Here is a 17257-nt window from a genome sequence, read left to right as displayed (position 1 = left end):
ATTATTATTTTAATAATATATTTTTGTTTTTGATATGTATATTTCAACTTTGTGGTTAACCATATTTTTTTTTACCATAACTTGAGTGGAACTTCATAGTCATGATCCAAAAGAATCCACTTAGGGCGTGTTCGGCAGATAGACGGGAATAGGAATAGGAATAGGAATATGAATGTGATTGCAAAATTTTTGAACTAAATTTTACTGTTCTCGTGGGAAAAAAAATTCAGTCTGAGTGAATTTTTTTTTTCCCACGTGAACAGTAAAATCCGAACACGCCGCCCTTAATGTCATTAATTTTTTCACCAATTTTACGGAACCACTTAACATTTGTGGTAGATATATGTTTTTATTTTCATAATGTTTACATTTTTCATGAATGATCATTCTATCTGCGTTGATTGAACAACTAATACTGTCATGCCAAATTTATGAACAGGAGAAGAAAACAATTTGCAAATTTTTAAATTGTACTAGTGTTTTTTTTTTTTTTTTAATTTGTACTACAATTATTATATTTATACGTCTATACTAAAGGAATTATTTGATATCAATAAGTTATTGGTAGTAGTGTTGCTTGTGTAATAGATTACTAATTATCAATGTTTAAGCATATCTAAAATATTAGTAAATATTATTTAATATAGACCACCGTAAATATAGTTGTTTTTATAAAGAAACAAACTTGTATGTACCATTAATCTTTGATCTTTTTCTATTATTGGAATCATTATTGAAGATGATCAAAGTACAAATCAATTATACTTTAGAAGGAATATTATACGTAACCCTTATCTTTTAAGCAATTAATTGTTTTTTTTATCAATATTTAAAAAAAATATTGAATAATTAAGTATTCATTGATACAATAGCCAAATGTGCATTGGTGCAAATACAGTGTGTATTTTACAAAATTTGAAAAACAAGTTTGAATTTTGAAAGATCAAAATAGCTAACTGTTAACAACTATTTAAATGTATTTTGACTTAGTCAAAACTACGTTACGACTTCCAATAGTTATGTCTTAACTAAAATAGACAAGTATGCATTGAAATAATAAACAAGTGTGTCAGTACAATAGGTAGGTGTATGCACGAATCTTAAAATTTTCATTAACTCAAAAGATTCCCTTTTGAGTTAATGCAGAGGATACAAATTCCTACTGTACTGACACACACTTGTTTATTATTTCAAAAAGTCGGTTTAGTTGAATTGATGTAAAATAGTGCATACTATTTGCTGGTGTTTTCAGACAACACTTAAAACTCCCTTTCCAGTTGAATCCTAATTAAATAAAATTCCAAAAAGACATAAAACAGGAATTGTTGATGCGAGATTAGTGCGGTTCCTGACCCACCTTAAATATTCCACTTGATACAAAATCAACCCATACCAGTACTTTAGTAGACCAGTAATTAGTAACTGATACAAAACATCATTGGTACTAGGGTTTAAATGGATTAGAAACAGGATTCAGGGAAAGAGAGACACTACTGGACCAATGCTGGTACCAGTACTGCACTGACTACAAGCATTCCTTCTTCATATATACACCTCAAAAACAAAAATATTCAGAGAAAATTTAGGTCGTCAAAATTTATACGAGTTAAATAAACATTTCTCGGCAAAAAGTTTCAGGTCATCAAATTTATTGTAAAATACTCATCGGCCTAGTTCTATAAACTCTCTGTATAAACTAAGGATGCAAAAACAGAGAGAATCAAATCTTGAGAGAATCAAATCTTATTCAGAGAAAAAATATTTCTAAACATTAAACCCTTCTGCACGAAGGCACTGCTTGTGGGCCTCGATCCATTTCGTGCAAGCATCCTCACCGTGCTCCACTATACACTCATCTCTCAGCCGTTTCGTGTCTGGGCATGCACAGCAGATCTTCTTCTTTGGTTTTACATCAGATACAGGTGCAGATACACTGGCAGTTGAATTTCCATTTGCAGCAAGTTGTGAGTTTAAATGCAACCCGACTTGCTTGTTCTCAGCCAACTTGCTTGTTCCAAAGTCCATTGTACCAGTATTCTGAAATTATGGAAAGGGATGAACAGATTAGGAAAGGCAAAAATCAGAGTATCAGTAAAAAACAACTTAGACCTGACTGGTACAGTACCAAGCCCATTGTACCAGTATTCTGAATTTATGGAAAGGGATGAACAGATTAGGAAAGGCAAATATCAGAGTATCAGTAAAAACCAACTTAGACCTTACCAGTACAGTACCAAACTGGTACAACAGTTATGTACCAGAGCAATATTCATGGACACAGTACCAATTAAGTCTATTGTAACAGGACAACACAGATACCAGAATGAATGGTACAGGATTGGTATACTATTATCCAAAAATTAGTCTGGTTGAGCTCTAAAAGATAAGCCCCATTTTGGTTCTATTTAATTATCCAGTTTGGGGGTATTGTTGGGTTAATAGAAGAAGCATAAATCAAGCTGAATACAAGTTACAGATTAAAATAATAATAAATTCATCCTTTAAAAATGTTATACCAAACACAAAATTAGTGAAGAGATAAGCAATTAGGAAGATAAGCAGATAGAAAAACCTTCATGCCTAGGGTTTACTCCTTAACTATACGCAAGGAAGGAGAGAGCGAGAGAGAGAGGAACTTACTGTACAGAAAGAATGGTCTGGTCAAGCTTGCGTAACAAGAAATGGAAAGATACGGAGAGAGTTCCTCTTTGATCGCCGCTTGCGTAGAGGAGAGAAATGGAGAGAATAGAACGATAGCACTCTGTTCGGATCGGGTCCTACTTTTATTGGGTTTAATCCGTTTTATTCGATCGGACTTCTCTCTCTTCGTAATCCGATTTGTCAACGAATATCCATAATCCGATTATTCGATCGGACTTTGAATGAATGAATGAACTCAGGTATAATAAATCTCAAAATGCATTCGATATCTTATTTGATCCGAATCTGAAATATGTTTAAGGATTTGATAAGTAATATTATTCTAGTTTATGTTATATATAATTATATATATCACATAAATTTAAAGCATTAAATAATAATTAGTCATTTAAATTAACTTAATTAAAACAATTATTTATAATTTCTTTATAATATAAAATCATTATATTATATTCACTTTTGATTCAAATATAATTCGAATCCGTTACAACAATAAATTATAATTCGCATGTAGATTCCTTTTGTTTATAATTTTTTTAATAAAATTATGTTTATGATTCTAACTAAAACCTATTAAAATCCGATTCATGGAATCTGCCGTAAAGCACTCTCACATTCTCTGATACAATTTAGTCAAAATGTTGATCAGCATTCTCAATTTTCCAGCAGTTTCTAACGGTTAGTGGGTTCAACCTCTCTTCAAACCGCACCCGATACCCAAGTCGATTGCTCCGTTCTAATTACAACTTCCACCGCCACTTTGACTCCAAACCTCTCAGTTAACTCAAATTTTGGGTTTAGCTCTTGACCGTACGATAAAAATACAGGTCAATCCGGTCCGTTCCTGTAATGCCCAGGATATTTTAATATTCGTGCCGATATAAATCGAACGGTCCAGATCTAAAATAAAAATTTGAGTTAGACCAGAGAAAGTAAATCCAAGGTTAATTTTTTTAACAGAGCAGTGTTAACCTCCTGCTGCGCAAGAACCATATGCAATGTTGTTTTGACTCTATAGTCTTTGCGCTGCACAAAGCAAAAGCAGCTCTGTTAAAACATATACCCGAATTCCGGCACTTTCACAACTTTCTTGAGAAAACAAAAAACACTCTCTTGCTATTTCTCTCACTGCGACAATGGTGGCGACGAATCTGAAATCGGAAACAAAATCCTTGATGGATCAAAGAGCAGCCACGGAGGCGGAGATGAACGCCTTGATCGAGACCCTCACCGGTCCCGGTGGCCCTGGCCTCTCTGGAAATCTCACTGATTCCGAGGTAAAAGTAAAACCCTGATCTTTCTTCCATTTTGAAAACCTAGTGGCTGTGAGAAGTGAAATTTTGATTCTTTGTAGGTTAAGTGATTGTGATTACTTGAAATTTAGTGGCTATATATTGTAATTGGTTAACCACCCCCATTTATTTTTTAGGGTTTTCCTAGGTCAGATATAGATGTCAACACTGTTCGAACACAGCGCAAGCGACTGACTGGTAATTTAGCCATTTATTTATTGTGATTATGCTATTTTATTAGTTCAGAGCTTCATGGGTCTGTTCCAGATTTGAAGGAAATTTGAGCACTTTAATTACAATAACTTGCTTTCATTGCAGAGCTTCGCAATGATCACAAGGATATAACCGACAGAATTCAGAAAAACATAGAAATATTGCACTCGGCAAAATTGCCCCAAAATGCCAATACAAAGAACCAAGGTATGCGTGAACCTTTAAATTGTTTAAAACTGCATCTTACAACTTAAAAAATTATTTAAAACTGCAGATGTGTTTTTGCTTAGAAGGATTCATACATTAATCGGATTGTCTTGCAATTTCTTCTTTCCTCTTTTAAATAAGAAGGAATTTGTTGTGTATGGCTAAAAAATAAATCAAAATTATGTATTTCCCCCTATAAACTTCATAATATCATATTACCCTTATAAAATTGAAAAACTCACAAAATTACCCATTTTATTGTATTTTCTATTAAAACTCATTTCAGACTTATAAAATACCCATTTTATCCTTTATTAACAAAATTAAAAAAATACGTTGTCAGTCTTCAAATTTGTCACTTTCTGAGAGGAAGCGGTCTATTTCTCTACTTCTGACATATAGACAAGCGTATAGCTTATGAACAAGTATGAAGAGCGAGGTACCTTTCAAAGTAATCTGATAATTAAGTTAACCCTTACTACTGCTTCTGGCAGGTACATCAGCATCATCTGAGAACCATCCAATGGAGGTGGACCCAGTTGTCAGGATTCCATTTGCAATGATCGATGAAATTGCGGAGGACTCGCCAGCAGCAGAGGATGGGTTTCAGCTGGGAGATGAAATTGTAAAATTCGGAAATGTTGAGATAGGAGAGAGGCTGCAGGAGAGGTTCATGTCAGAGGCACAGTCAAATCAGGGTTGTCCCGTTTCTGTGGTTGTGAATCGCCGTGGCGCACTTTTGAATCTGACAGTGACACCTCGCCCGTGGCGTGGCCGTGGTCTACTCGGGTATTTTTTTATATTAGTAATTTTATGAGTTAGTCTATTGTACTATATGTAGCGCAGATTTTTCCATACTATTGATTAATATCTCTGTTTTTGAAGTTCAAACAGTCAATCTGAACTATTTCAACATGATCTCCAAATGAAAAATGTACTTGTAGATCGAATTTTACATTTTTCAGAATATGTTTACTATTTTTGTAGATAGGTAGAATCTTGATCTAAAGAATCTGGACCATCAAAAAAATTAGTAAAAAAATTGTAACAAATGTTAAATTTGGCATCCAATCACATTTTCATGCGAAGATCGTGTTGAGCGGTAGGGATCTACTGTCCGGACTTTGAAAATGGAGATATACATCCATAGTACAGACCAAAGTGTGCTATGCATAGTACCATAGCCTCACTCTTCTCTTTTTTCTGTGAACTCTGTTCCTAATGTTTGGCTAAATTAGTCCATTTAAACCCTGGTACGAATTGCTTTTGTTTTATCTGAAATTAGAATACTATTTTTTTTTTCTACCATGTCAGTTTCTAATTACTGGTCCTGTTATGTACTGGTATGGGCTGGTTTAACTCCTTTTGTATCAAATGGAATAGTTAAGGTGGGTCAGGAACCACACTAATCTTGCATCAACAGTTCCTGTTTATGCCTTTTTGGTATTTTATTTTATTCGGATTCAACTACGAAGGGAGTTTTAAGTGTTGTCTGAAAATACCAGCAAATAGTATGCGCACCATTTTTGGTGCTTCTACTAATTGAATGACTTGTTGGAGAACTTTTCACTTTAATTTTCTCGGCTTCTTGAGCCTAAATTGAATCCATATTAGGCAATTTTTTAAATTTTTACTGATATGCTTCTTTTTTAATTAATGCAGCTGCCATTTCCGTTTTCTATGACGAAAACCCAGTGGAGGTGCATTTACTCCAGTGTTTGATAAATCTCTCGTCATATACATCTTTTGTCAAGCATTTGCTTCTCTTAACTCTTTTTTTTTTTTTTCCCTAGGTTGTAGCATCTCGAGTTTTATTACTCCTAGATTTTGCTGGTAAACATGTTTTATCCCTTTGGAATTGTTCTAACATTTGGTTTTGGAATCAACTCCATGCTTTTATTAAAATAGAAAATATTACAAATTGAGCATTTGAAATGGGCGTTTTCAAACCTCATGTTTTTGCCATTATTTTTATTGTTTAAAATTTATCAAGTGCCATGGCTGTGGGACTACTTTCCTTCGGATGATTTTTATTTGTAAAGTTCAGTTGAATGTAATTATTAAATTTTTTTTTGTGGAAATATTTCAAAATTTGGATTTTTGGAAGCTACAAGGAAATATCGAGTTTTGGATGTATCAAACAATATGAATCCGAAAATTGAAAAGCATGAACTTTTTGACTTGAGCGATTTGAAATTTGAATTTAAGCAAATGCAAAAGATAACTTGTTTACGTTCTGAACTAAAATTAAATATGCTTCTGTAGGTTTTTTTGGGAATGCGATATATCAAATTTTCGGATATTTTTGCAAAATGTAGTGGTTTTGAATTTTGAAATGATAATACAAATTTCGAATGTAGTAAATAGAAAGTATAAAAAGTTTATAAAGAAAATTTTAGTATTTACCATTATTTTAATTCTTATAATAAATAGCCTAAGGTTTTATAATATGATTTATTGAAGACTAAATACAATGTTCCTTCTAAATTTCTAGCAAATTAGGAATTGGAATTGTAATTTTCAATTGATTTGAACTTTGATAATCCTCAACAATAGTTCCAAAAATGGTTATCCATATAAAGAACAAAGATTGAAAATTACAAATTAGATTTATAAATAATTATATTTATAAAGTATTTATAGCACCAGTTTACAAAGATTGATAGCACCAGTTTTATTCTTTATAAAGTATTTATAAAGAACAAAGATTGATAGCACCAATTTTATTCTTTATAAATAATTATATTTACGGTTATCCATATATAAATACTATCTAATTAGATTTCAAATTATGCTTTTACATTATCAGATAGGTAAGTAATTATCTATTATTCCAACAATACAACTACCAACTTATTTATGTCAAATAATCACCCTTAAGTGTAGATATAATAATTGTAAGTGGTCTAATGTGTTCATTACATCATAAAGATAATACAAATTAATTAAATTAAATTAAAAATTAAATTGAAAATTGTTTTCTCCTCTCATTCATAAATTTGGAATGACACTAGGTATTCAATCAACGCAGATGGAATGATCAATCATGAAAAATGTAAACATTATGAAATATAAAAGAATAGATCGGTGAGGATAAGAGGGATTCAGATGGAGATACAGTGTGGAGCTGATTAGTTTCACCCCAGATTAGTGAAAGGATGATGTATTAAGTGGTTTTGTTTTGTGACGAGTAATTATTGTATTCCACTCGAGTTATACTGACATAGTAGTTAAGACGCAAAGTCCAATATACAAATTACAAACAAAAATAACCTATTAAGGTAATAATTTCTCAAAACAAAAATAAGGTGATGGAGAAAACTGACCGATATATAAATCATATTAGTTTTTTCTTTTCTTAATAAGTAAAAAAAAGTAAATTTTTTAAAAAAATTCAAGATAACTAAATTTAATTTAATTCAGAAATATTTTGATATTATTGTATAGAAATTTTTTTTGGATTAAATTAACATGCAAGAGTTATGGTTTTACTTTTGTCGAAAACAATTCTTTTATTATAATATTATATATTATATAAATTAAATCGAATGGAGATTTGAAATAAATATTGTACTAGTAGATTTTGTTATTTCATAAATTACGTAATAAAAATTGCCATTTCATTAACACAAGAAAAATTAACTATGGCTCCACATTTTCCAGTGAAATTAATGAGATAAATTGTTCTATTTATGGCTTATTAATGATACTTGTATTATTTTCAAAGATAAATGAAAACATTTGTTATAGCTTAATCAAAAGTCATAATTATGCAATATTGAAAAACAATTTTGGTTCAAAACCTTTATGTTATTGTAAAATCACATATTTAAAAAATAATAATTTCAAATAGATAATGCACATCATTTTTTGAGTAAAATATTATAATTACTTGATCAAAGAGCTTCAAACTTGCAATTGAGCAATTCAAATTCTTAATCCACTTGTTAGTAGGATGAAATGGTTGACTTGTTGGTTTATGTATCAAACACAAAATAAAAATTTAATTAAAGAAACATATAAATAGACTATAGCCGTAATACTATCACACCAAAGAACCAAAGTTTATCTTTAACATTTTACAATATGAATAAATAATTAAAGCAATAATATTTGGGTCATATATCCAGTGGAAAGAGTCATGTACAATTATAACAATCTCTTTTGGTCAATTGTTATGTAGGATTAGTGTATATTATATCAATCATTTTTACTTTCAGCACAAAAAGAACCTCTGTACCCACAAAAGTTATATGTGGCTTATTCTAGATCAAGCTTACTTTCAGCATAAGTTTGATATGAGCAAATTTCCAACTAGCAGTCACAAACTTTGCCAAATTACATACCAACTTACATAGTACACTAATCATAAAGCCAGATAACTAATAATGCCAAATTACATACAAACTTACATAGTACACTAATCATAAAGCCAGATAACTAATAAAGTCTATTATGGCTTAGTACACTACTCATAAAGCAAGATAACTAATTATGTCTTATTACATAACATCTAACATGTCAAGGAGCCCATCATCTTTATCATATTTATTAGGCAAGAATCAAGCACTAAACCTGTTACAGATAGAAAAAAGAAAAGAAAAAAAGTTAACCAGTGCCAAAATAAAGTGCAATCATTCATAAAGTGATATCTTATTTAATGTCAATTTAGTAAACCATATCTTCTTTTCTTCTTCTTCCCTTTTTTTTTTTCTTTATTTTGAAGACTTAACAGCGGCTGGCAAGTGTGTTATATATTCTCTTCTCTTTCAACCCACCCAAACTGACTCTCTCGCTCCACCTTTTCCCCATTTATTCCCTTTGATCTCCGGAGCGAATCTTTATCAATTGTAAAAAATACCTTTTGCTTTATTCTTTTTGACTAAATCTTTTTGACCGATTTAGTAATAGATTACAAGTTCTATCTCAACAAAAGGGAAAAAAAGAGAGCAAAAATATAAATTAGTGGGACGTTTAAGGATATAACCAAAAACTCACTGCTGTTAAAGCCATGAACAATGGAGCTTCTTTAAACATCATCCATATCATCACCTTGACACTGTTGATCCAATAAAAAGAAAGGAAAAATTCAATAATTATAATTTTCAAGAATAAGCATGATGAATTAGTAAAATAAATGAATGTAGATACATCTAAATGCAAACTTCTTATCAAGGAAGTCTTGTGCAAGGATTACTTATAAATTCTTATCAAGGAAGTCTTGTGCAAGGATTACTTATAGAAAATCGTTTACTTTCAACTTATTTTTTCAATGCTACATCCTGGATTCTTTTATAAGCAACAGCTTACTGAAAAACAGTGGCCAGTACCAACAAATTAGCAATTATCGTTACTATAAGCAACAGCTTACTGAAAAACAGTGGCCGGTACCAACATATTAGCAATTAGCAAACTGGCTAAGCATCAAAGGCGTTTTCTTCATGCTATTTCTTTCTTTTAGTTCGGGATGGGAGAGAGAGAGATAGAGAAAGAGACCGGGGGTCGGGTGTGCCAGTCATAATATGTAAACTTCTTGCGCCGCAATTTGGCTTTAAGGATACAAAACATTAAACTTCTAGGGTTTATCAGAAGCGGGGCTTGTGCGGAGGTGATATAAATTGTGGATGGGATATCTTGCATCACAGTTTATCATATAAAAAATCTACAGTCTCTGATTGTGCCAAGTCCCCAGAAGGAAAAAATCCATTTGCCGAGATGAAATTTTTATTGGAAAGCAGGCTGATTCCTTAACATATGAATTTATTGTGCCACACATGGCCAAAGATACTACTAACAAAACTTTTAGAATTTATGAGATGCATTCTGCACAGCTGTCACAATGCCATGCCATCAGCATAAAAGAATGCATGACCCAAATGACACACATACCATCCCAAAAAGTTTCCTTTATATTTGTAAATCATCTGTAATCTAGGGTAATTTTCAAAAGCAATTTAATATCTTTTAAGATCAGAGGTTGTAGTGCCCGAATCTAGGACAGAGAATTAAGGAGCTAGTAACTCTAGTATTTCACAGTTAGTTAACAACTAACTTTGTCCAAGTTAGTCCAACTTTTACCCAAAAAAAAGGTTCTTCTGATCTTCTTCTCAACACAGCCAAAACATTCTATAATATTTTTTAAATTTTATGACATTCAAAAGCAATTTAATATTAGGGCACTTTTCTTTATTTAAGGTTCACAGAAATATCAACTCACTATAGTTTGGTGGAGTACCTGATAACACAAATATCTTCTGTTTCTGTATAGACGAAGATTCTCCAGATTTGGTGAATTGTACAACATGCCAGACACCAGATTAGAACTGAAACACATACACTGTTCGCTAATGTGCAAATCCGTCAGGTTTGAGAAAGTAGGACATTTTGGTAATTCTACACTGAGCAAGTCCTGCACGTACAGAAGAAACAAGCTCAGCTATAATAAAAAACCCAGAAAGATCTAATAGTTGTCAAAGTTTTCTCAAAAAATGGTACAACAGATTGGACACCAACTCGTCAGATACGAAGTATTCATAAGAAAAAACTGTGAACATTTGGTACAATGTACCATCAAATACTTGTGTGCATACAAAACTATTGGAACAGTACCGAGGGCCCAAGGCCCAAATAGTTCTTTGTGGATTGTTCAAGAAACATCGGTAAAAGATTAATGTATCCGGTATTATCTAGAGGTCAAAACACTTTGCTTATGTCGGTAGAAATAAATGAAATTTGTAGAAGATTCTTCTACCGACATATACTACTATAAATAGAGCTAATCATATATGAGTGAATCATAGAATCAGAGAAATATATAGTGAGGCGTGAGTAATAGTGAGATAATATATCATAGCCTTGTAATCTTGTATACTCCATTAAATAAAAGAAATCAATTTATATAAACTCCTCTTTCAATTTCACAATCCGATTATAATTTCCAACAAAAACAAGCATTTAATCAGACACTTGGGATTTTTCCAGAATTCAAACGATTTCCTTACTTGGCCAAGGAAACAGAACCATTTCTCAAGTTGTAACACAACTAAACTCAAATGGTCAACATCAATGAAACTCATACCTTCATGACACTCCCGCGTAGCTTGAGATTTTTCACATTTGGAAAGGAAGTAAGGATATTGCAATTTTCATCAAAGCCTGTGCCGTCATGCACAATAATACTCGCATCCACCAGAAATGGCATCTCATCAAAGTTTGCCGCACAAAGCACATCTCCGCTTAATTCTAAGCAAAGCGATATGAGATTTGGAGCTCTGATTGCCTCGATCCTCGCTTTATCCAGCCCCGAGAAAATGGTCAAGTACTTGAGCTGTGGAGAGGAAATAACACGCATATCAATGCTGCACACATTCAAGTTTAGATCTTCTAAAACAGGGCAGCCTGATAGGAGTCTTCTTAAAATATTACGGTTCCATGACATTATTCCACAGAGGTGCAATTTCTTGAGTCGGGGAAGATTAACTCCCCCAGCAATTACTCCTTTACCAAGGCCTTTACCAAGGCCTTTACCAAGGCCAGATATGTCCAGAATCAATTCCTGGAGAGATGCGCAAGTGAATATGTCTTTTGGGAGCTTTCTGAATAGGCATGCAGATACCTCTATCACCTTGGCATTGTGCCTAACAGCATAGAGGATCCAAGCCTTGATCTTCTGGTGGTTAACAGTGAAATTATCTTCCTCGCAGAAGAGACGAAAAGCATGCAGATGTAATGAAGGCTCCCGTTTGGAAAGCAAGATGTCGACAAATCTCATGAAACTCCTTTCAAAATTGGGGCTCTGTGTATTGATTTTCTTGAAGTCCGGCAGGCTGAGATCCAAGGAGTGAATAAAAGGCCACAAGTTGACCCATCGTTTAGAAAGCACACATGTCCAAACAGCCTCTTGGGAGTCCAAGAGGGAGAGTATTTGGTGAAGCACAGTATCCGGTAGGTTGCTTATTCTGTCCTCGTGCGGAGCCATGTTGCACTTGAGTTATATAAAATAATGCACAAACAAAAAGAAAAAAAGAAAGAAATGTAAGTGCATAAGCCATGCGAAAGCACAAAGAAAAAGAGGCAATTCCAATGTCATTGAGTGCATTACAGTATTTAAAATACAAATATCATGGGTTATCCCATGACTACCTGCTTCTATCCATGTTATTTGTTTCAATAACTTTATTCTATATATTTCTGATGGTTATTGTGCATTTTACATGTTCCTTTTAGTTAAAGTATTTTAAAGTTTCCTTCATTTGGTATTAGATCACCACATGCATCTCTTGGGTTTTCTTCTAGGAAAAAGAAAGTAAAAATAAAAAGAGGTCAGTGAGGTTTTAAGGTGAGAGGTCACAGAAGTGTGTTTCATAATATAACCGTACTTATATTTATAATTGGCTATAGAGGCTTCAAACAGTAAACTACCTAGGCCATCTTCCTCTCTATTTTCTTTTTGATAAAATAAAACTTCTTTACTTAGAAAACTAGTACAATTGGGATGAAAAAAATCTGACTAAAAATGCAACATTACAAACAGCATTGGATTATAACACCTATTTGATATTTTTTTGAATTTCATTGAAACTTCTACCAAAATTTCGAGTACGTTTGACAGAGACAAAAATAAATACTAGGAAAGAAAGAGTTTCTTGATTTGATCAAACAATTAACACAGTGCTGCTAGTTACTAATTAGATCCAATAAGGGAAAAGTTAACTACAGAATGAAGAATAAAAGTAATAACAGTTCTCAATTAAGGAGATATTTTTGCTCCTTACACCTCCCATATTTCCTTAATCACAGGCAGTTGCCTCAAACAAAATTGGTTCCGGGTCAAACGATCTGACATGATGGGCCCTTAATGGTACATCCAGCATGCCAGCACGGCAGCACTTTTACTTCTGTCTGTTGCTTCCGAGTTGGCTGGCTCCACGTCACGTGTCTACAGTGGCTCCATTTAAATCTGACATTCATGACCCGATCTGTCAGTCTCTCCCTTTCCATATTTTTCCGCAAGAGTTAACGGGCCCGATCCTCCTTTCAATTCCCTCTTCAGGAAATTTGACCGAGTCAATTGTCACAACGTTCATTTCAAAATCTGGTTACACCGTTACTGACATGCAATATATGGCTCTGCTTCCCAAATTAGTTCTCTACAACCCACCGATTTGTTTAGCACTACTCTAATTTAGCCATAGTACTACTCTAAATTAGCACAGTTCAAGACAAGTGCCTCACAACTGCTTCTCCATGGAGACACAATTGTGCCTAAAACAAGATTTTCCACCTGATTTTGAGAGTTACACTAGGGTTTTGGAATTTAAATATTTCCTGTTCTCTTCAAAATTGAACTTAATTTAAGGATTTCGATTAAGATAAAAACAAGCAGTCGCAACTACCAGAGATTAACTAGCGTTAGTAAAACCAATACGTTCAACATCATTATTTTGATTTGTGCATGCAAAATTTCTTATCAAAGGAGACAAATTGATAAGGATCAAAACTGAGTTGTCTCATTTTCACAGTTGAGCAAACAAATAAATTGATAAGGATCGAAGAAACAAACCCGATTTTCTTGATCCGATTCAAATAAAAATGAAATAATTAAGCTTGACGAATAGCACAAGGAGACTAACCACAATTTGATAGAATCCGAACAGCGGTGCCAAATTTCACCTCTAATTGATAACACCAAGCGAGAGGAGATCTTGCTTAATTTGTCTCAATCTCAAGTGAGTCGATATATATTTTATTGTTAACGTAATGGTGACTGAGTGAGCGGTGGGATGGCACCTTTTACGGATTCAGTAGGTGTCAATGGCATCCTTCCGCCGATCTTTTTTTATTAATAGCATTAAAAATTACAATTTGTAAATTTCACACCAATTATAAATATGCGCTTTTTTTTTATACAGCTAATATGAACCAAACCGGTCCTCTTATTTCACTTTTTCGGTCCTAATATATTTTCTATAAATTCACAAATAAATTAAATTAAATTTATATTATTTTTAAATTGAAAAGTGAATTATTAAAATTATACGATTTTATAATATTATTATTAATAAAAACCATATTACATGTTGTAATATATTTATTATGTAAATCAAAAGAGAAACGCAAGTACATGTTGAATTTTAGTCAGATCGAGTATGCTCATAAAATAAATAGAGATAAATGAATTTATAATTTTAGATCACATATTAATTTGTTGAAAAGTGATTTGTTGACAACTAATTTATTATAATTAAAATAAATTAAGCTGGAGGCTGGGGAAGATTCAACAAAGCAAATGGAAATTTTTAACTCCGAATTTCTTATTATGACTCAACTCAGAAAAGCTCACGAAGAGATCTACAAGACTTGCCAAGCTTTTAGGTTGTAGCCCGGAAGTCCACATAGTTATAATACCAATATCTCTTAAATCCTGATTAACTGTGACTATAAATTGTACTAATCACAAAGAAAATTTAATTGTTATAAATTAATACACATCTATCTAATGGAATCACATTTTTTTCAATAAAAGAGGAGATTTACACCTAAAATAAAAAGTATGTAAAATTAGTACTAAAGGAAAGAAATAGGCTTACTAATAAAATAGTGGCCGATACCAACTGAGTTGGACCTTGAATTTGAGATCGAACAAGCTTGTCAAACTCATCTTTTTTTCATTACTTTTGTGTGTGCTGTATCTAGTAGGATATGAACTTAATTTGAAAGGTTGTTTTATGAAGGTGGGTTGCGAGAGGAAACAAAGAGAGAGAGAGTCATCGCCTGCTTTTTTTTATGTGAAGGGGGGTCTAATTTTTTTGGGTTGCAAAAGATATATAAATTTTAGGGTTTACAAAACATATATTGTGTGAATAAAAGTATACTACTTTTTTGAAGGTTGTCAACAATTTGTCGACAACGATATATATTAAAAGAAGTTTATTTACAATACATTCTAGCTAATTGAAAAAGTATACTACTCTGAGCAGTATAAATACACTACACGAGCGAAATACAAAAAGTTTCTTTTTTAAAGTGCAAAAAGGAGTGAAAAATAGCTTATATGGAAAGTTCTTGCATTCTAATTTAGTCCAGAGATAAAATTGTTTTCTAACCTCGGCCTAAACTTTTAATTAGTTTGATTTAAATAAAATTATAAATCATTTTTATAGGTTCAAACAGTAGTGCTCATCAAGAGAGTTTGGTGAGCACAATTTCAAAAGTATATCAGATCGGCTTCAAATGACAAATTTAAACCGTTGAAATCCATGTACTTCATGAGTGATGCATGTACATATAAAATTTTAAAATTTTCGAATTCATTTGATACAAGGTCAAGTGGTAAAAAAAATTAAATGAACCTTTTATAAGTTAAAGTTGTTTTATATATTCATTTTTCATCATTTCTTTGACCATTTTACCTTGTAGCAAATAAATTTGAAACTTTCAAAAGTTTGTATGTACATGCATCACTCATGAAGTATATCGATTTAAACGGTTTGAATTCGTCGTTTGAAGCCGATTCGATATACTTTTGGAGTTCTCACCAAAACCTCTGGGTGAGCACATCACACCCTAGCTTTGCTCTATATTATAAGTTGTTTTATATATTCATTTTTCATCATTTATTTGACTGCTTTACCTTGTAGCAAATAAATTTGAAACTTTTAAAATTTTGTATGTACATGCATCACTTATGAAGTACATGGATTTTAACAGTTTGGATTTGTTATTTGAAGCCGATTCGATATACTTTTGGAGTTGTGCTTACCAAAATCTCTTGGTGAGCACATCACACCATAGCTTTGCTCTATTTTATAAGTTGTTTTATATATTCATTTTTCATCATTTCTTTGACCACTTTATCTTGTAGCAAATAAATTTGAAACTTTCAAAATTTTGTATGTATATGCATCACTCATGAAGTACATGAATTTCAATGGTTTGAATTTGTCGTTTGAAGCCGATTCAATATACTTTTGGAATTGTGCTCACCAAAACCTCATTGTGAGCATATCTAGCCAGGGGCGGACCCAGCAGAGACCAGGGTGATTTATCGATACCGATCGACTTTGCCCCCCCCCCTGGAAATTTTTTTGCTCCCGTCTGAGTGTTTGATTTGTAATTCAGGTTAAATTTAGTGTTAAAATCAAAATAAATTTCTTGAATTAAGATTCGTAATTAGAATTTTAAGTTAAAACATTAGAAATGACAAATCAGAGCATTGGAAAATATAAGTCAAAGCATTGTTTTTTTTATCGAGTACCCAACTAGTTAATGGGTTTAAATTCGATAAGCTATTTAAACCCGATTCAATATTTTTTTTGCCCCCTCCTAATGAAAATCCTAGCTCCGCCCCTGACCCTAGCTTTGCTCTGTAAAGAATATATAAAATTTAGTCTGCAAGTATATTTTGAAAGGGATATCATCTTTGAACGGTTCAGATTGATTATTTGAATTTTAAAAACGATTATATTTATATATAGTACATGAAATTTAAAAATTATTTTCGTCTATCTGATAAATTCAGAATAATATTAAAAAAAAAACTGGTAATACGACAAGTGAAACTTTCTTATAATAAGAATAAGACAGAATAATGTTTCATGTTACTGAGTCTTTGTTCCTAGTATTTAGTGAACTTAATTATAATAATATTCTTGTCAAAAGACCTCTCATTAATTAAAAAATAATCACCCAATCAAATCGATATTTATTGTCTATTTTTTTTCATATTTACCGAAGACATCCAACATTTTGTTGAGGACTGGTCGACTTAACTAATAACTGGGTCTGTCTCACACACCAACCAAAGTTCAGCGCTTTAGTCCAGTATTTATTTATTTATTTTTGGTACAAATTTTGTGTTACCTTTTCTTTATACTTGTTAAAAA

The 17257-nt window shown here is 32.3% G+C and overlaps 3 protein-coding genes across 3 annotated transcripts; 1 reads left to right on the top strand and 2 right to left on the bottom strand.

Moving 5' to 3' along the window:
• Nucleotides 1-1570: 1570 nt before the first annotated feature.
• LOC144545762 (cytochrome c oxidase copper chaperone 1-like) lies at nt 1571-2695 on the bottom strand. Its single transcript, XM_078294306.1, has 2 exons — nt 2646-2695; nt 1571-2037 (listed from the first exon to the last, which is right to left on the bottom strand). Exon 2 carries the CDS (start codon nt 2023-2025, stop codon nt 1765-1767), a length of 261 nt encoding a protein of 86 aa, XP_078150432.1. The 5' UTR covers nt 2026-2037; nt 2646-2695; the 3' UTR covers nt 1571-1764.
• A 974-nt stretch (nt 2696-3669) lies between these two features.
• Nucleotides 3670-6285, top strand: LOC144545990 (26S proteasome regulatory subunit). Its single transcript, XM_078294539.1, has 5 exons — nt 3670-3938; nt 4091-4151; nt 4272-4373; nt 4868-5162; nt 6036-6285. Exons 1-5 carry the CDS (start codon nt 3798-3800, stop codon nt 6055-6057), a joined length of 621 nt encoding a protein of 206 aa, XP_078150665.1. The 5' UTR covers nt 3670-3797; the 3' UTR covers nt 6058-6285.
• Nucleotides 6286-9206: 2921 nt separating this feature from the next.
• Nucleotides 9207-12419, bottom strand: LOC144545417 (putative F-box protein At1g58310). The gene is made up of 3 exons (XM_078293988.1): nt 11452-12419; nt 10609-10782; nt 9207-9432 (listed from the first exon to the last, which is right to left on the bottom strand). Exons 1-3 carry the CDS (start codon nt 12349-12351, stop codon nt 9403-9405), a joined length of 1104 nt encoding a protein of 367 aa, XP_078150114.1. The 5' UTR covers nt 12352-12419; the 3' UTR covers nt 9207-9402.
• Nucleotides 12420-17257: the final 4838 nt, after the last annotated feature.

This window comes from Carex rostrata, chromosome 28, assembly GCF_964058835.1.
Source record: "Carex rostrata chromosome 28, lpCarRost1.2, whole genome shotgun sequence".
NCBI lineage: Eukaryota > Viridiplantae > Streptophyta > Magnoliopsida > Poales > Cyperaceae > Carex > Carex rostrata.
The sequence above is the reverse complement of the archived record's forward strand: the minus strand, read 5'-3'. Positions and strand labels throughout refer to the sequence as shown.

Bases quoted from the DNA above. Each gene is read 5' to 3' on its own strand.
- LOC144545762 (XM_078294306.1), bottom strand. From the start codon at position 2,025: ATGGACTTTGGAACAAGCAAGTTGGCTGAGAACAAGCAAGTCGGGTTG.
- LOC144545417 (XM_078293988.1), bottom strand. From the start codon at position 12,351: ATGGCTCCGCACGAGGACAGAATAAGCAACCTACCGGATACTGTGCTT. The intron at 10,783-11,451 runs GTATGAGTTTCA...CTGTACGTGCAG, and splicing joins TACGCGGGAGTGTCATGAAG to GACTTGCTCAGTGTAGAATT. The intron at 9,433-10,608 runs GTACTCCACCAA...TTGGATCAACAG, and splicing joins GAAGATATTTGTGTTATCAG to TGTCAAGGTGATGATATGGA.
- LOC144545990 (XM_078294539.1), top strand. From the start codon at position 3,798: ATGGTGGCGACGAATCTGAAATCGGAAACAAAATCCTTGATGGATCAA. The intron at 3,939-4,090 runs GTAAAAGTAAAA...TTTATTTTTTAG, and splicing joins GAAATCTCACTGATTCCGAG to GGTTTTCCTAGGTCAGATAT. The intron at 4,374-4,867 runs GTATGCGTGAAC...TGCTTCTGGCAG, and splicing joins TGCCAATACAAAGAACCAAG to GTACATCAGCATCATCTGAG.